The sequence below is a fragment of the Mus caroli genome, chromosome 11, assembly GCF_900094665.2.
Source record: "Mus caroli chromosome 11, CAROLI_EIJ_v1.1, whole genome shotgun sequence".
Classification (NCBI taxonomy): Eukaryota; Metazoa; Chordata; class Mammalia; order Rodentia; family Muridae; genus Mus; species Mus caroli.
The window spans coordinates 62,663,135-62,677,753 of NC_034580.1; the positions used below are offsets into that span (position 1 = coordinate 62,663,135).

General features: G+C 43.6%; 1 protein-coding gene across 1 annotated transcript in view; it reads right to left on the reverse strand.

Annotated features, from left to right (window-relative positions):
• Nucleotides 1-14,619, reverse strand: part of Cfap52 (cilia and flagella associated protein 52) — a 42,036-nt gene that overhangs the window by 18,900 nt on the left and 8,517 nt on the right. The window contains exons 2-6 of the mRNA XM_021176819.1: nucleotides 10,868-11,067; nucleotides 10,366-10,502; nucleotides 6,399-6,527; nucleotides 2,697-2,796; nucleotides 1,751-1,867 (exon numbers count right to left, since the gene is read on the reverse strand). Coding sequence (XP_021032478.1) covers nucleotides 1,751-1,867; nucleotides 2,697-2,796; nucleotides 6,399-6,527; nucleotides 10,366-10,502; nucleotides 10,868-11,067 — 683 coding nt within the window. The remainder of the gene's footprint in view (nucleotides 1-1,750; nucleotides 1,868-2,696; nucleotides 2,797-6,398; nucleotides 6,528-10,365; nucleotides 10,503-10,867; nucleotides 11,068-14,619) is intronic.

The following is a 14,619-nucleotide window of genomic DNA, read 5'->3' on the forward strand; positions in this document are numbered from 1 at the left end:
AGCCCTGGCTGTCCTGGAACTCACTTTGTAGACCAGGCTGGCCTTGAACTCAGAAATCCGCCTGCCTCTGCCTCCCGAGTGCTGGGATTAAAGGTGTGTGCTACCACACTGGCTATTTAAGGAGAGTTTCAAAATGAGTAACTTTTGATTTTCCAACAAGGCATCTTCACTACCACCTCTTTTGCTTTCATCCCTCAAGAGATCTTTGCTTTCTGACCACATGAAGGCTCAGCTTGAACCCCTGCTTTGTAGGGTTAACCAATGGCCCTGAAATGAGCAGCCATGCAAGAACTGGGAGGAGGCTTAAAATGCCAAGGTTTGAGGGGCTCTACTGCAGCCAGCATCTGCTTAGTAGAGGCTTAGCTCCCAAGTACTGTTCAGGCATTAAAAACAAAACAAACACAAAGAAACCATGCCTATCAGTAGTTTTCAAATAGTGTCTTCAGATAGCCTTTGGAGACCTAGCAGGCTTTGGAGCTGGCAGGGCTCTAGGCTATGTCTCCCTTTCCTCTGATTGGCCTTGTTTTTATCTGCTTAGTATTAGAATCTATCTCCCTGAAATAATTTGGAAAACCTTTGGTCTAGGCCACGCTTTGATTATTTCTAAATACTCCTCTATCTGTACTATCTGTATCAGGCTTCTTCCCGTTTTTTTTTTTGTTTGTTTGTTTGTTTGTTTGTTTGTTTGTTTTCCTGTACTTCTTTAAAAGCTTGAATATAAGATGATGATATGATTAAGGAAACTGACATTTTCTCAAGAGGACTGCATAGTATTTCAGTTTCTTGAGAATGTGTGTTAAGTGGGAAAGTAGATGTGCTCCCATAGGCACCATCTGTTCTGATATCAGAAATGAGAGGGCAGGTGTGGACTTAGCACACAAACTTCCCAATTCCAAGTCTAGTGAGAGCAGCCCTCGGAACTTTCTGGGCACGTTACAGATAGCTGTCGTTGTATAAAGTCATCATTCAGAAGTGAATCTTTTATTTTTGTCTAAAAGTTAGCATTTCTTACTGGGGTTTTGGTAAGAGCCTTTGGGAACTCTGCAACTATACATGTTCAATGATTTTTTTTTTTTTTTGGTCTCATGAATGACTTATAGCAGCACCACAGAGGCTAAAATCTAAGATCTAGTTATTAGAGTTGAGATACACATACACACACGGGCTCACACAGACACATTCACACACATTCACACACATACATGCACACACATACTCACATACACATACATACACATACTCACACTCAAACACACACTAACACATATACATACTTATATATACACATATTCACACACAGATGTGCACTCTTACATAAACACACAGACACACACATACATACACATAAATGTACACACTCACACATACACATACTCACACACAGACACACATGGATACATACACACTCTCACACACACTCAGATACACACTCACACATACATACCACAAAACACACACTTACAGATCAAAACATACACCTCTCTCATAGATGGCAACTGCGTTAGAACCAATATAGTTTCAGATCATGAAGAAACAGATCCCGTCTTGCCCTGAAGGGAACCAGAGAGTAGGGCCTGGAGAACTGGCCAGTGCAGGGTGGCCAAGCTGACTGGGGTGTGTGGCTTTGGATCCATTGCTAATTTGCACACTCCCCACCCCCCACCCCTAACAGATTTTTTTCCTTAACAAAACTCTGTGCAGAAGAACATGACAGGGAGGATTGGATCATGCCTTGATGGTGTCTACTCACCAAGCTGAATTTGTCCTTCACAGGCCCAGTATCTGCCAGCAGTTTAGTCTTGGGGTTCATTTTGAGAATATCCCCGGTTGTGGTGCCAAGGTAGAAGAAGCTGTCATCGTCGGCCATCTAGGAGATCAGAAACAGAAACCTGAAGACTCGAGTCTCCCCAGGAGTCTAGGAAGCCCCAGTCAGGAAGGAGATGGAATTCCATAACCTCTGACAAAGAAGCTCATGGTAACACCGGTCTCTCGAGATGTAAGGACAGGTCAGCCCAGCTCTGAGTGCAGCAGAGTCAGGGCCACCCGCAGCTGGAGGGTGAATTTTACTTGACATTCATTTGGGTCTGATGCTAACACACACATGACCAGTGCCAGCTGCTGAGTCACCTCCAAAGGGCTCTTAGGATAAAGATGTGCTTCCTCTATGGGGACACACAGTTGCTTTATTTCAGTCTCCAAAGGCTACGTTCATAAAAGGGACTATGCATTAAAAGAGGAAGAATAAATCAAGGAATGGAGCAGAGAGTTCTATGAATGAATTATGATTCCGTATTCAACCATATTAATAACATCGATTTGTGGAAGGGTCTGCATTTCAACAGTGCATTTCCCTATCAGACACTTTATTTCCAAAGAAAGGAATAGCCATGGTGGCAGATGGAGCTGCAGCATGATCTTCAGTGTCACCTGGCCACACTGCTTCCCTCCAGGTCAGGCTTTGGATGTTTGGTAATGAATGGCGAAGGTGCCAGTGAAATGGGACCTCTTAGCACTTGCATAGCTCCTTCCCAGCTGTGTGCTCCCTCTGAGCTATGCCTCCTCACCAGCATCCCACCACCGGTCTATCCCTCCTCCCTAGCCTGGCCCAGTGCACACACACCCCTGCTCAGGCTGCTGCTGCTGCTGCAGGCACTTGCACTAGGAGTCAGTGTAGCAACAGTTGAGGCGGTACTTACTCCAGTACTCAAGACTATCCTTTTCATCTGTCCTGTTTGGCACTCGGTTGGCCAGATTTTTCTATTTGGAAGATCCAGTTCCCACACTCGAATTGTCCCACTACAAAGAAAAAATCACAGTCAAATGGATACCCTTTTAAATACTGCTTCACATCTTTTAGGGTATTTCCACCCCACCCCACCCCACCTCACCCCCTCTTGAAGGAGAAGCTGACAGGAAGAGGGAGAAATATTTCTGAGGATTTTTACTTTTTGAGCCCACTGTACAACTTGAGAATTTCCCACTCAGCCTCACAGCAACCCTAAGAGGTAGGTTGTACGCTCCCCGCCTCTGCAGGTGGGACGATGCAGACAGAGCTTGTACACAGCAGAACAGGACTCATACCCCTGCTCTGTCATGCATTGAAGTGTACACTCTTCCCACTGTACTGAGAAAAGCAGGTATATAATTGTACTGGCTATTTTTGTGTCAACTTGACACAGCTGGAGTTATCACAGAGAAAGGAGCTTCAGTTGAGGAAATGCCTCCATGAGATCCAACTATAAGGCATTTTCTCAATTAGTGATCAAGGGGGAAAGGCCCCTTGTGGGTGGGACCATCCCTGGGCTGGTAGTCTTGGGTTCTATAAGAGAGTAGGCTGAGCAAACCAGGGGAGGCAAGCCAGTAAAGAACATCCCTCCATGGCCTCTGCATCAGCTCCTGCTTCCTGACCTGCTTGAGTTCCAGTCCTGACTTCCTTTGGTGATGAACAGCTGTGTGGAAGTGTAAGCTGAATAAACCTTTTCCTCCCCAACTGCTTCTTGGTCATGATGTTTGTGCAGGAATAGAAACCTTGACTAAGACAATAATCAAGCAAACAACCCAGGCGTGGTGCATCCTTGACTCTTAGCATGTAGGACACTGAGGCAGGCAGATCTCTGAGTCTGAGGTCAGCCTGGTCTACATAGTAAGTTCCAGGACAGCTAGGGCTACATAAATGTGACCCTGTCTCAAAGATAAATTAACAAATTAGTCATGCAAAAAATGTAGAACAAACCAGGGTTCTTAATATTCAGACAAGTCCTCTTATTATTAAGTGAAGTTACATATACTTACGATATACAGCATGAGGTTTTAATGCATAAACACACTGTGGAAAGGTTAAATTAAACTGCTAAGCATGTGTGTTACCTTATTTATCTCTTCCTAGTAAGAACACTTGAAATCCACGCCCATTGGATTTTTACATTCAGTGTTATTTAACATAGGCTGTGTCCGAATATTGCTCTGGACTGTAGTCACCATCACACTGAGTGCCCATCGATCGACGAGTGGATGATGAGTGTGCATATATACAAAGGAAAACTGTTGGCCCTTAAGAAAGGTGAACATCTGGAGAAGACCAAGCTAGCTAGAATAAGCCCATCACAGAAAGACAAATATTGCCTGATCTCACTCTTGTGGAATCTAAATGGAATGTACCAGAGGCTTGGGTGGGAGAGGGCAAGCGGAAGATGTTTGTTCATGACACCGAATCTCAGTTAGGAGAAATTTGGTGGTGATATCTCTTTTTTTTTTTTCTTTCTTTCAGAGGCAAGATCTCATGTAGCCCAGGCTGGCCTCATAACTCACTGTGTAACTAAGGCTGGCCATAAGACTCCTGCCTCTGCTTCCCAAATGCTGGGATTACAGACATGCGCCTTGTTTAATGGAGGATGTCTTAGTTTGGAGAATTCCTGTCTCCAAGGAAAGAGACGTGAGATTAAATGAGTAAAAGTTCAAGTTAGTAATTAATGCAGCACTTAATATATGGCTGGTGCTGCACTACTATATGTTGAGTTCATCTGAGTTAACAATTCTATAATAATAATTGTAATGCCAAGGTGAATATGATCAAAATATGTTGTGTGGACTTCTCAGAGATTTAGTAAAAGTATTATTTTAAAACGAGAAAACACTACAAAGAGTTCTGCCAACATCTCAAATGAGAAAAGTGTTAATTAGAATTTTCCAACCTTATTATTATTATTATTATTATTTAGCTTACAGAATTGTAGACATAGTAAATGCTCAAGGAATATTTAAATATATTTTTCAAAGTGTAGAGAGGGGGCGGGGGAGGGGAGATAGATTGCTCTTGCACACATACTGGCCCATGGCCAGACTGATAGGTATCATGTGAATGCCAAAACAGGAATGCGTGGGCTGTCTCAGGGGACATATGGAATAATATATAATGGGGTACACAAACCATGACTCTGATGGAAAAGGCAGGTACTTTGGCATCACAACAGAAATCTTACGTGAGAACGTGGACATTTCCAGTACTGGTATCAACAAGAAATCGAAGCCAGCTTGGAATACAGATGAACCAAAAAGATTGTTTCCTATAAAACTTCCAGCTTGACTTTGCAGAAGCATTGCCCACAGACATTAGAACAGATTGATGCCTTCAGCTGCTAAGAAACCAAAGAACCCAGATCCAACAAAACAGAGAGTCAAGCTGCTCTGGGGACCAGAATGGAGGGCAGTGGGGGCAGGGACTGAAGAACTTCAGTCTGGGCAGAAAGAGCAGGGTAGGGTCCAGATCTGATCTGCCTGACAGGGGAGGGCTCTCGTGGCTGCCAAGGAATTTCCTGCCTCTCTGTGAGTCCTCCCTCACTCACCCATGGAATAAATGCAGTGTGTGTGTGTTCCAAGGTGAGGACTGGAGACATTACAGAGGCAGAGCAGCACACATTCCTCTCTCTGGCTGGGGAAGGAACGAACAGTCTGTACCTTTCATGGGTGAGAGATGACAGAGAAATTGCAAAGATATTTTCGCTGAACTTATCTTTCTGCCTTACAGTTTACCATTTCTTCCCCCTTAAGTCTGTGAGAGATGTGGGAAAGGACACTTTTATGTCTGTTTCACCTTCCCTTCAGGACACCAAGCAGGGCTCTGATTGCCAGTTTCTAAATTAATGTATGCTGTGGCACAGATCGATGCAGGTTCTGCTCAGATGTTCAAGTCGCTCACCAGAAGCTGGCCGAAGCTGGCCCTACCCAAGTCATGTCCTGTGGCTAATAGCTTAAACGTTTGAAGTATCCTGGCATGGTTCTTTTGCAAAATAGCACCACATGAGACCTAAATCAAGAGCAGGTGGTAAGAAATACCAACGGGAAAGCGAATCCATGTAGTTGTGCAAATGATTTGGCTGGCGCGGATCGGAAAGCATGTCTTTTCAATGACAAGAAGAATCCTAAGGGAGGTTCAGGACTGGTGAGGTGGCTCCATGGGTAAAGGAGCTTGCTGCCAAGCCTGGGTTCAATCCTCAGGACCTACCTACGTGATGGAAGTGAAGAACCGACTCTAGAAAGTTGTCCTTTGATCTCCATATGCTTACTGTGGTGCGTGCATGGACAGATGCGCACAATATGTAGATAAATGTAATAAAATATTTTTTAAGGAGGAGTTTAGCCATTCAGCATAATCTTTCCTCAACGACATTTTTCAAAGAAACATTCTAAAAAAAAAAAAAAAAAACCAAAAAAACAAACAAACAACGCATCCAGCTGAAAGGATGTTTCAGTACTTACAAAAATTACAAAGCGAGGGGTTCGTTCAGTGCTCAAGACATATTCCTCCCTCTCCCCACCCCCTGGCATCGCAAGTGTGTTTTCTGTGCGGGTGACGTGGGTCATCTATGAGTCTGACCGACCTTCTCTCTGTGCAGACTTACTTTCCAGCAGTGACAAACATCTCATCTCGGCACCTAGAGAAGACCACGCTGGTGGCATTGCCGACATTGAGGCCTGCCGCGGGGCTGCCACAAATGGCATCTCTCTTGGCTATGCTCCAAACCACCACACTGCCAAACAAGAAGGGGAAGACACCAATAGGGGAAATCAGACCTTCAAAGGTAACAACTAGTTTCCTGGTTCTAGGAAGAAAAAGAACAAAATGAAATGTTACTAGTGGAGGCTGGAGAGATGGCTCAGTGGTTAAGAACACTGACTGCTCTTCAGAGGTCCTGAGCAATTCCCAGCAACCACATAGTGGCTCACAACCATCTGTAAAGGGATCTGATGCCCTCTTCTGGTGTGGCTGTAAACATCTAGTGTACTTATATAAAATAAACAGATAAATCTTTTTATTTTATATAAGTACATCCCCACCCTCACACCTCCATCCCCCCTCCCAGTCACTCCCAAGCATCTGCTCAATCAATCCCACTGCTTTACTAGAAGACTAACATGGGATGCTTTAAAGGCTTTGAAGGAAAAGGATTCTGGGGCTGGAAGCCAGGGAACCCATCCATCGCGGCTTTTCAGACATGCAGGCATCAAAGCTTGCAAGCCTCCGTCTCATGTAAACATTTTCCTTGGGGCTGTAGTTGCCTCCTTCTTTAATTCTAGGCCTTGAGAGGCTGACACAGGTCCTAGGAATTCAAGATCATCCACATTGGCTATATACCAAATTTGAGGCCAGCCTGGGCTACATGGATCCCCTCTTAAGCAAAACAAAGCCCGAATGCTTCGTACTTCAAAGAAACACAAATATATTTCCACACAAAAGCTTTGTGTGTATGTGTATATGCATATGTATATGCATATGCATACATATATATCAGTATGAATTACTCATAATTATATAATCAATAATGCTTTGAAAGTGGTCATAGGAGCTGGAGGTGTAGGTGAGTGCTAGAACGTGCTCTTACCATATTCTAGACCCTGGGTTCAACCCTCAGCATTTTTTTTTTTTTTTTTTGGTTTTTTGAGACAGGGTTCTCTGTATAGCCCTGGTTGTCCTGGAACTCACTTTGTAGACCAGGCTGGCCTCAAACTCAGAAATCCACCTGCCTCTGCCTCCCGAGTGCTGGGATTAAAGGCGTGCGCCACCACGCCCGGCTACGTTTTTTTAAATTAGGGAATGAAACCCATTTTTTCATTACCTAACTAAAAACAGTTAATAAATGACATCACTCAAGAGTCTTCAGCCAATAGAAGAACCCTTTATAGTGAGGGGATGAGACAGTTTTGAATTGTCAATCCTTTTTGCATTGTAGGACAACACAGTTTCTTTTGAATCTTAGCCAAATGTAGCTTTAATTTGTTTAGAATTAAGTGTAAATTGTTTAAATAAATGGAGCATGCCAGCATAGGGAGTAGTTCACCAGTCTGAATTTGTGACACACGTGGTATAATTCCACAGCCATTGCAAAGAATGGATACACATAGATGTTCTGAACGAGAATTCATGGTGGTCTGGATGAAGATGGCTCCCATAGGCTCCTATATTTGAATACTGCCCCCCGCCCCGGGTTGGTGGAACTGTTTTGGAAGGATTTGGAGGTGTGGCCTTATTAGAGGAGGTGTGTCACTAAGGACAGCCTTTCAAAAGACTCAAACCATTCCCAGTTTCTCTCTTAGCCCTGTGTTTATGTCTTAAGAGGTGAATTCTTAGCTACTGCTCCAATGCCATGCCCGGTCTGCTGGCTGCCATACTTCCTGCCATGATGGTCATGGACTCTTACCCTCTAAAACTGTACACACCAAATTAAACACGTTCCTTTATAAGTTGCCTTGACCAAGGTACTTTATCACAGCAATAGAAAAGTAACTAAGAGCTGCATTGCAACAAAAGAGTGTGATAATATTGATATAAAAATGAATACATTTATTAGTTTATTAATTTACTTTGAAATTTGTATGCAGAAAGGCAAACCATAGAATGTTCACCACTATCTACTGTAGTTTTCATCTTCCCTCTACCCATAAACCAGGAGGATTGGGTGGACTGGACCCCTGCCGCAGCTTCAAAATTAGACCAACTGTCTGAAGCTAGCTGTCAGAACCCTGCCTTCCTCACCACAGTGACCAACCCAAAACGGTCATATTGCATTTTCTTGGCCCAGCAAAAGTTTAACCATTGGGTTCCTCAAACACTAACTTTATGGAAGCAAATTTTAGATAGTCTAAAATGAATGTCAAAGTGACAAGGGATTAGCAAGCTTTCCAGAGGTGAGAGTTTTTCCCAGACAAGGCTCCTAGCAGAGAGTGGAGGTAAGGTGACTTAGTGGCCAGTCTCCAGGACTCTCCATGCCCGGACCTCAGGCACTGGGACTTATAAAATCTCTCCAAGTATGCACACATGACTGAGAACAGCTGCATTTAACAGAGGTAACAAACACCCACAAAAAATTTATGTTTCTTATGAGAAAACAGTCAAAATGAAGATGAGCCCAGAGATGGTGGGAACACTCACAAAAGATTATTAAAGTAGCAAAAATCATGAAAACGATGGCAAATTTCTGTGCATTGAGAGGACATGGAACTATGTATCATTGTACACTTGTGACTCTCAGATAAGGAAACTATGATATATGGAAAAGTATTTCGATGTATCCATGCATAGCTAGAGTTGAGCCATTGTTTTTTTTTTTTTTTTTTTCTCATGGCCTTTTCACACATAACAACACACTCAGATGTAGGCAGACCGACAGAGGACCTGGGGAGGGCCAAGATATTCTATGGAAATACACCTGGTGGATTCTACACAAATCATAGGCTGGCTAGAAAATGATGCTTTTAGGTGTGTACATGTATTTTTCCAGTTTTACTTCATGTATGTCCTCTGTCAAACATTACTAAGTTCATCAAAGGGCAAAGACCACTTGTGTGGCAGGGTAAAAATATCCCCTCTGGAGTCAACACTCTGTGTCCCAGTGCTGCCACTTACAACTACTGACTTCAGTTGTTCAGCTGTCACTGGGCACTGCTGCTTCCGTTCTAAAGGGCAGATGAAGGTCAAATGAGCTATTGCAGCTAAAGTTCTCAGCACACACTTGTCACACACTATGTACTCAAAGCACCTTCATCTTTGATAGTGACTATATGCTTGAGGTCATGATGTCTTTGACAGCAACAGTCTTTGAATATAGGCCCACACAGTATCGTCCATGACTCCTAGAGCCCAGATCGATCAAATCAGACTGTCTGTAGCTGGGCCTTGGCAGCAGGGAGACAGCCAGGTAATGTTCATGTGGTCTCAGAGCTAATGGTCACTCTTCTAAGCTACTTTTTTCCAATGGCCTTTTCATATATAGCAGCACACTCAGATGTGCGCAGATCAAGAGAGGACCCTTGATGTCTGTAACACCTGGTAGAAGACATGTAAGTAGCTGGGTGGTGGCAGGTGGATTTCTGTGTCTGAGGCCAGCCTAGTCTACAGAGTGAATTCCGGAACAGTCAGGGCTACACAGAGAAATTGGATCTTTTTAACAAAATGAACAAACAAACAAACAGAAAATTCAACAACTTATGAAGAAGAAGGAGGAGGAGGAAGAAGAAGAAGAGGAAGAAGGAGGAGGAAGAAGGAGGAGGAGGAGAAGAAGAAGGAGAAGGAGAAGAAGAAAGAAAGAAAGAAAGAAAGAAAGAAAGAAAGAAAGAAAGAAAGAAGGAAGGAAAGAAAGAAAGAAAGAAAGAAAGAAAGAAAGAAAGAAAGAAAGAAAGAAAGAAAGAAAGAAAGGAGAAGGAGAAGAAGAGGGAGAAGGAGGAGGAAGAGGAGGAGGAGAATGAAAAGGAGGAGAAAGAGAAGAAGAAGGCTTTCCAAGAAGGAGGAAGAGGAGGGGGATGGGATGGGATGGGATGGGGAGGGGGAAGAAGAGAAGAAAGAAACAAAGAAGTTATGTAAGAATTTGTTACCTTCCATCATCTGGGCCACCAAGTGAAACCAAGTACAAATCATTGGGCGAAAAGGCCAAGGCTTCGATTTTGCCCTTGTGAAGTGACAGCCGAGCGATCAGCTCCCTCTTCTTAAAGTCCCACAGAATGATGTCTGCCTAAGGGGCAAGAATACACTGTCAGATCCTAGACAGGCTTTAGTGGAAGCTGAAGGGATGGCTACCTCTCCTGGTGAGAAATACTCAATGATGCACCTTCCCTCTATTAGACCACGTGGTATAAACATGACAGACAGCAACAAGATAGAAGCAGATTTAAGCTCAGCATTTGCAATCACAGCTGCGGCAACTGGTGCAAAGATGCCAGAGTCTTTCAGAAGCAGCTTGATGGGCTGAAACCTAGAGGAGGCACAGGACGAAGGGAAGACATCTGAGAACACTGAGCCAGGAGCCTGAAGTCAGGGAACTCTTCCAGGGAGACACCTCTAAGTAAACCCCCAGTCAATGGTTTCCATTTTATTTACCTTGAAACCCATGAATGTGACTTGTCCAGAGGCAATATAATCTCCTTCCTTGGAGATGGTCACACAGGAGACGTTGTTACCATGGCCATGTAGGAAATTCTGCTCATTAGTATTTATTGCCTGGATGAGGACAGTGCAACCCAGGGGATAAATCAGGTGCTCCTGGTCAGGATGGCATTTGAGACCATTGGGAACATGTCCTAAAAGAGAGAGATTAGAAATAACTATAGCCAGTTGCAGATGTGGCTGGTTTGTTTTGTTTGTTTGTTTTTTGCTTTTATCACAGTACAAAAGACAACACTTTTGAAATCAACCTTAATTCAGCTTAAACATGTATGGAGTACCAGGTAATTGTATTCCACAGACAAGGACACAGGTGTAGCACAATTCTTCTCAGACTTTGATGTGCATAAAACTGCCCAGAGAGCAGGTTAAAATGATCCCACTTTCAGGTTTGGAGTGAGCTAGGATTCTTCATTTCCAACTAGCTTACAAGGGATCCTGATGTCCGGACCAGCAAAGCCTTATGGTAGGTTCTCTAATCCTGCAAAGCACAGGTGTATATGTAGGTGGAGGAGTCATTTTGCTAATCAGTTCGTGATTATGTCAATAAAGATGGTGGAAGTCAATCACTGGGCCAAAAAAAAAAAAAAAAAAAGAGGTGGGATTTCCGGGTCCCAGGAGGAAGAGGAGGGGACGAGATTGAGAGGTGGCTTGTTGGTCAGGCTTTGGGGAGAGGAACACCCCATGTAAGGAATGCCATGTAAGTCCTGGGAGTAGCTGATCTTGGAGCATAGCACAGACCACAGCACCAGGCAAGGATTGAGTGTGATTATAAAATTACATGCAACATATGTATGGCAGCTTATTGGGGGGATGGCCTATAGACACAGGGAGCATTGAGTACTTATGTTAAACATTTAAAGACAGAAGTTTTGCTTATTTCACTTTGCAAAATCCCCTCCAGGCTTATTCATCATTTTGCAAATGGCATGATGGCCACCTTTTAAAAAGGCTGAATTACATTACAGTATGCCTATGTGCATCTCATACTTTCTTTATCCATTCATCTATTGATGGGGTATATCTATATCTTGGCTGTTGTGCACAATACTGCCATGAATATGCTGGTTTCGATACTACTTCAGAATGCTGGCTTCATTCTTTGGGGTAATTTAGCCTGTGCTGGATCGTTTTATGTTATGTCAACTTGACACAAGCTATAGTCATCTGAGAGAAGGGCAAGCTCAAATGAGAAAATCACCCCACAATATCCAGCTGTATAGGCTGGTGAGATGGCTCAGTGGGTAATAGCACTGACTGCTCTTCCGAAGGTCCTGAGTTCAAATTCCAGCAACAACACGGTGGCTCATAAACACCTGTAATGAGATCTGACACCCTCTTCTGGTGAGTCTGAAGACAGCTACAGTGTACTTATTTATAATAATAAATCTTTGGGTTGGAGTGAGCAGAGTTGACCTGGGTTGACTGGAGCGAGCAGAGGTCCAAAATTCAATTCCCAAAAACCAGATGAAGGCTCACCACTATACAGCTACAGTGTGTACTCATATACAGTGAGTAAATAAATCTTTAAAAAATATATCCAGCTGTAGGCAAGCCTGTAAAACATTTTCTCAATTGGTGACTGATAGTGGGAGGACCCAGCCCATTTTAGGGGTGCCATCCCTGGGCTGATAGTCCTAGGTTCTGTGAGAAAGCAGGATGATCAAGCCATAGAGAGCAAGCCAGTAAGAAACACCCCTCCATGGCCTCTGCATCAGCTCCTGCCTCTAGGTTCCTGCGCTATTTGAGTTTCTGTCCTGACTTCCTTCGATGGTGAACAATGGTGTGGCAATATAAGCCAAATAAACCCTTTCCTTCCCAAGTTGCTTTTTGGTGTTCCATCACAATAATGCTAACCCAGAAGTGGGATTGCCAGGACCACATGGTAGCACTGGTTTTCTTTTCTCCTATTCCCACCCCTGCCTCCTCTCTCTCCCCGAGGAACCACCATACTGTTTTCCATAATGGTTGGGCCCATTTACATTCTCCAGACAGTATACAGAGGTTCTCTTTTTTTCAACATCCTCACCAATACATAGCATGTTTTGTGCTTTTTACGGTTGCCATGCTAACCTGTGGGGAGCGGGTGTGGTGGTAGTCCCAAGATGGCGCCCAGGACTGCAGCCAAGTCTTATGACTTGCACCTGACTTCCTCATACACCCGAAAATAAGCCACGTCCATCATGAGAGCTGTGCAGGCGCACCATGATGCAAGATCAGGCCATTTGACGAAGGCCAATGAACTGAGATTACGAGGACGTGGTTGAGGGGTTATATAAAGGATTGCGATTGGGGGCTAAGAGAGAGTCCTGCTTGCATGTTAGAAGAGATTCCTGCTTGCATGTTGAGAAGAGATTCCTGCTTGCATGTTGAGAGAGATTCCTGCTTGCATGTTGAAAGGTTCCTGAATAAACTGTATTGAGAAGAACACTGTGTCATCGCTCTTTTCTGCTGGTTGGAGACAGAAGCGACACTAACTGACCTGAAATGATATCTTACTGTAGTTTGATTTGCATTTCCCTTATGAAGGGATGTTGGCCCAAGGGCCATTTGTGTGTCTTTTGAAAAATGTGCGTTCTGTTTCTCTGCTCAGGTTTTAATATTTCTAGAGCACGTCGTGCCAAGCGAAGTAAGCCTGGCATAGAAAGAGAAATGGAACCCTACAAGGCTGAGCTCATAGAAACAGAGTAGGATAGTGCTTGCCAGGGGTGGAGGAAATGGGAAGACAAGGGTCCAATTTCATGAGATGAGAAAGTTCTGGGGACCTGGTATACAGCACAGGGACTACAGTTAGTGTCCTAGTTGGGTTTTTGACAACTTGACACAAGCTAGAGTTATCTGGGGAGAGGAACCTCAAATGAGAAAATGCCTCCTTCAGATTGCATGCGGTCAAGCTTGTAAGATAGACTTGCTTAGTGACTGATGTGGGAAGGCCCACTCCACTGTGGGAGGTGCCACCCCCCGGACAGGTGGTCCTTGGTGGTATAAGAAAGCAGACTTAAAAGAGTCACAGGGAGCAAGTCTGCTTTAGCTCCTGCCTCCAGCTTCTTGCCCGCTTCTCTAGCTCTTCTCCAGTTCCTGCCTTGTTTTCTCTCAGTGATGGATTGTGATCAGGATGTATGTATCCCTTCATGGTGTCGCTATCTCTGGGACAGAAAACCTAAGACAGTGATACTGCAGTGTCAGTGCCTGCTTGTTATGATTGTTGATCTTCGGTATTTTCAACATAACGCACACAAATGTGAAAAACATTAAACATTCTTATCATTATCTTCGTTGTGGGAATTACTTCTCAGGACCCCCATGTAGCAGGACATCACTTTGCCTATTTTACATTTATTTAAAATATATTAAGTATTTTATATTACTAGGTAATATGATATACGAATATTATAGTATGGTATATTATTGACTTATGAAATATATTAATATTAAATATAATTAAAAGAATATATATTGTTACTCAAATATGTTGCAATAAGACTCAAGGACAAGCAAACAACCCACAATCCACTGTTTGAGTTCTGAATGATGGCAGGTTCTTTGGAGAAGCCCAAGGCCTCCCACAGTGAAACATCTTTCTTAGACAGCTCCTTCACCGTGATTATTTGCCGAGATCCAATTCAACAATGACTACTCTTCTGAATCCGCCTTGATAGGAGATAGGCATCTCGTGCTATTCATTGTAT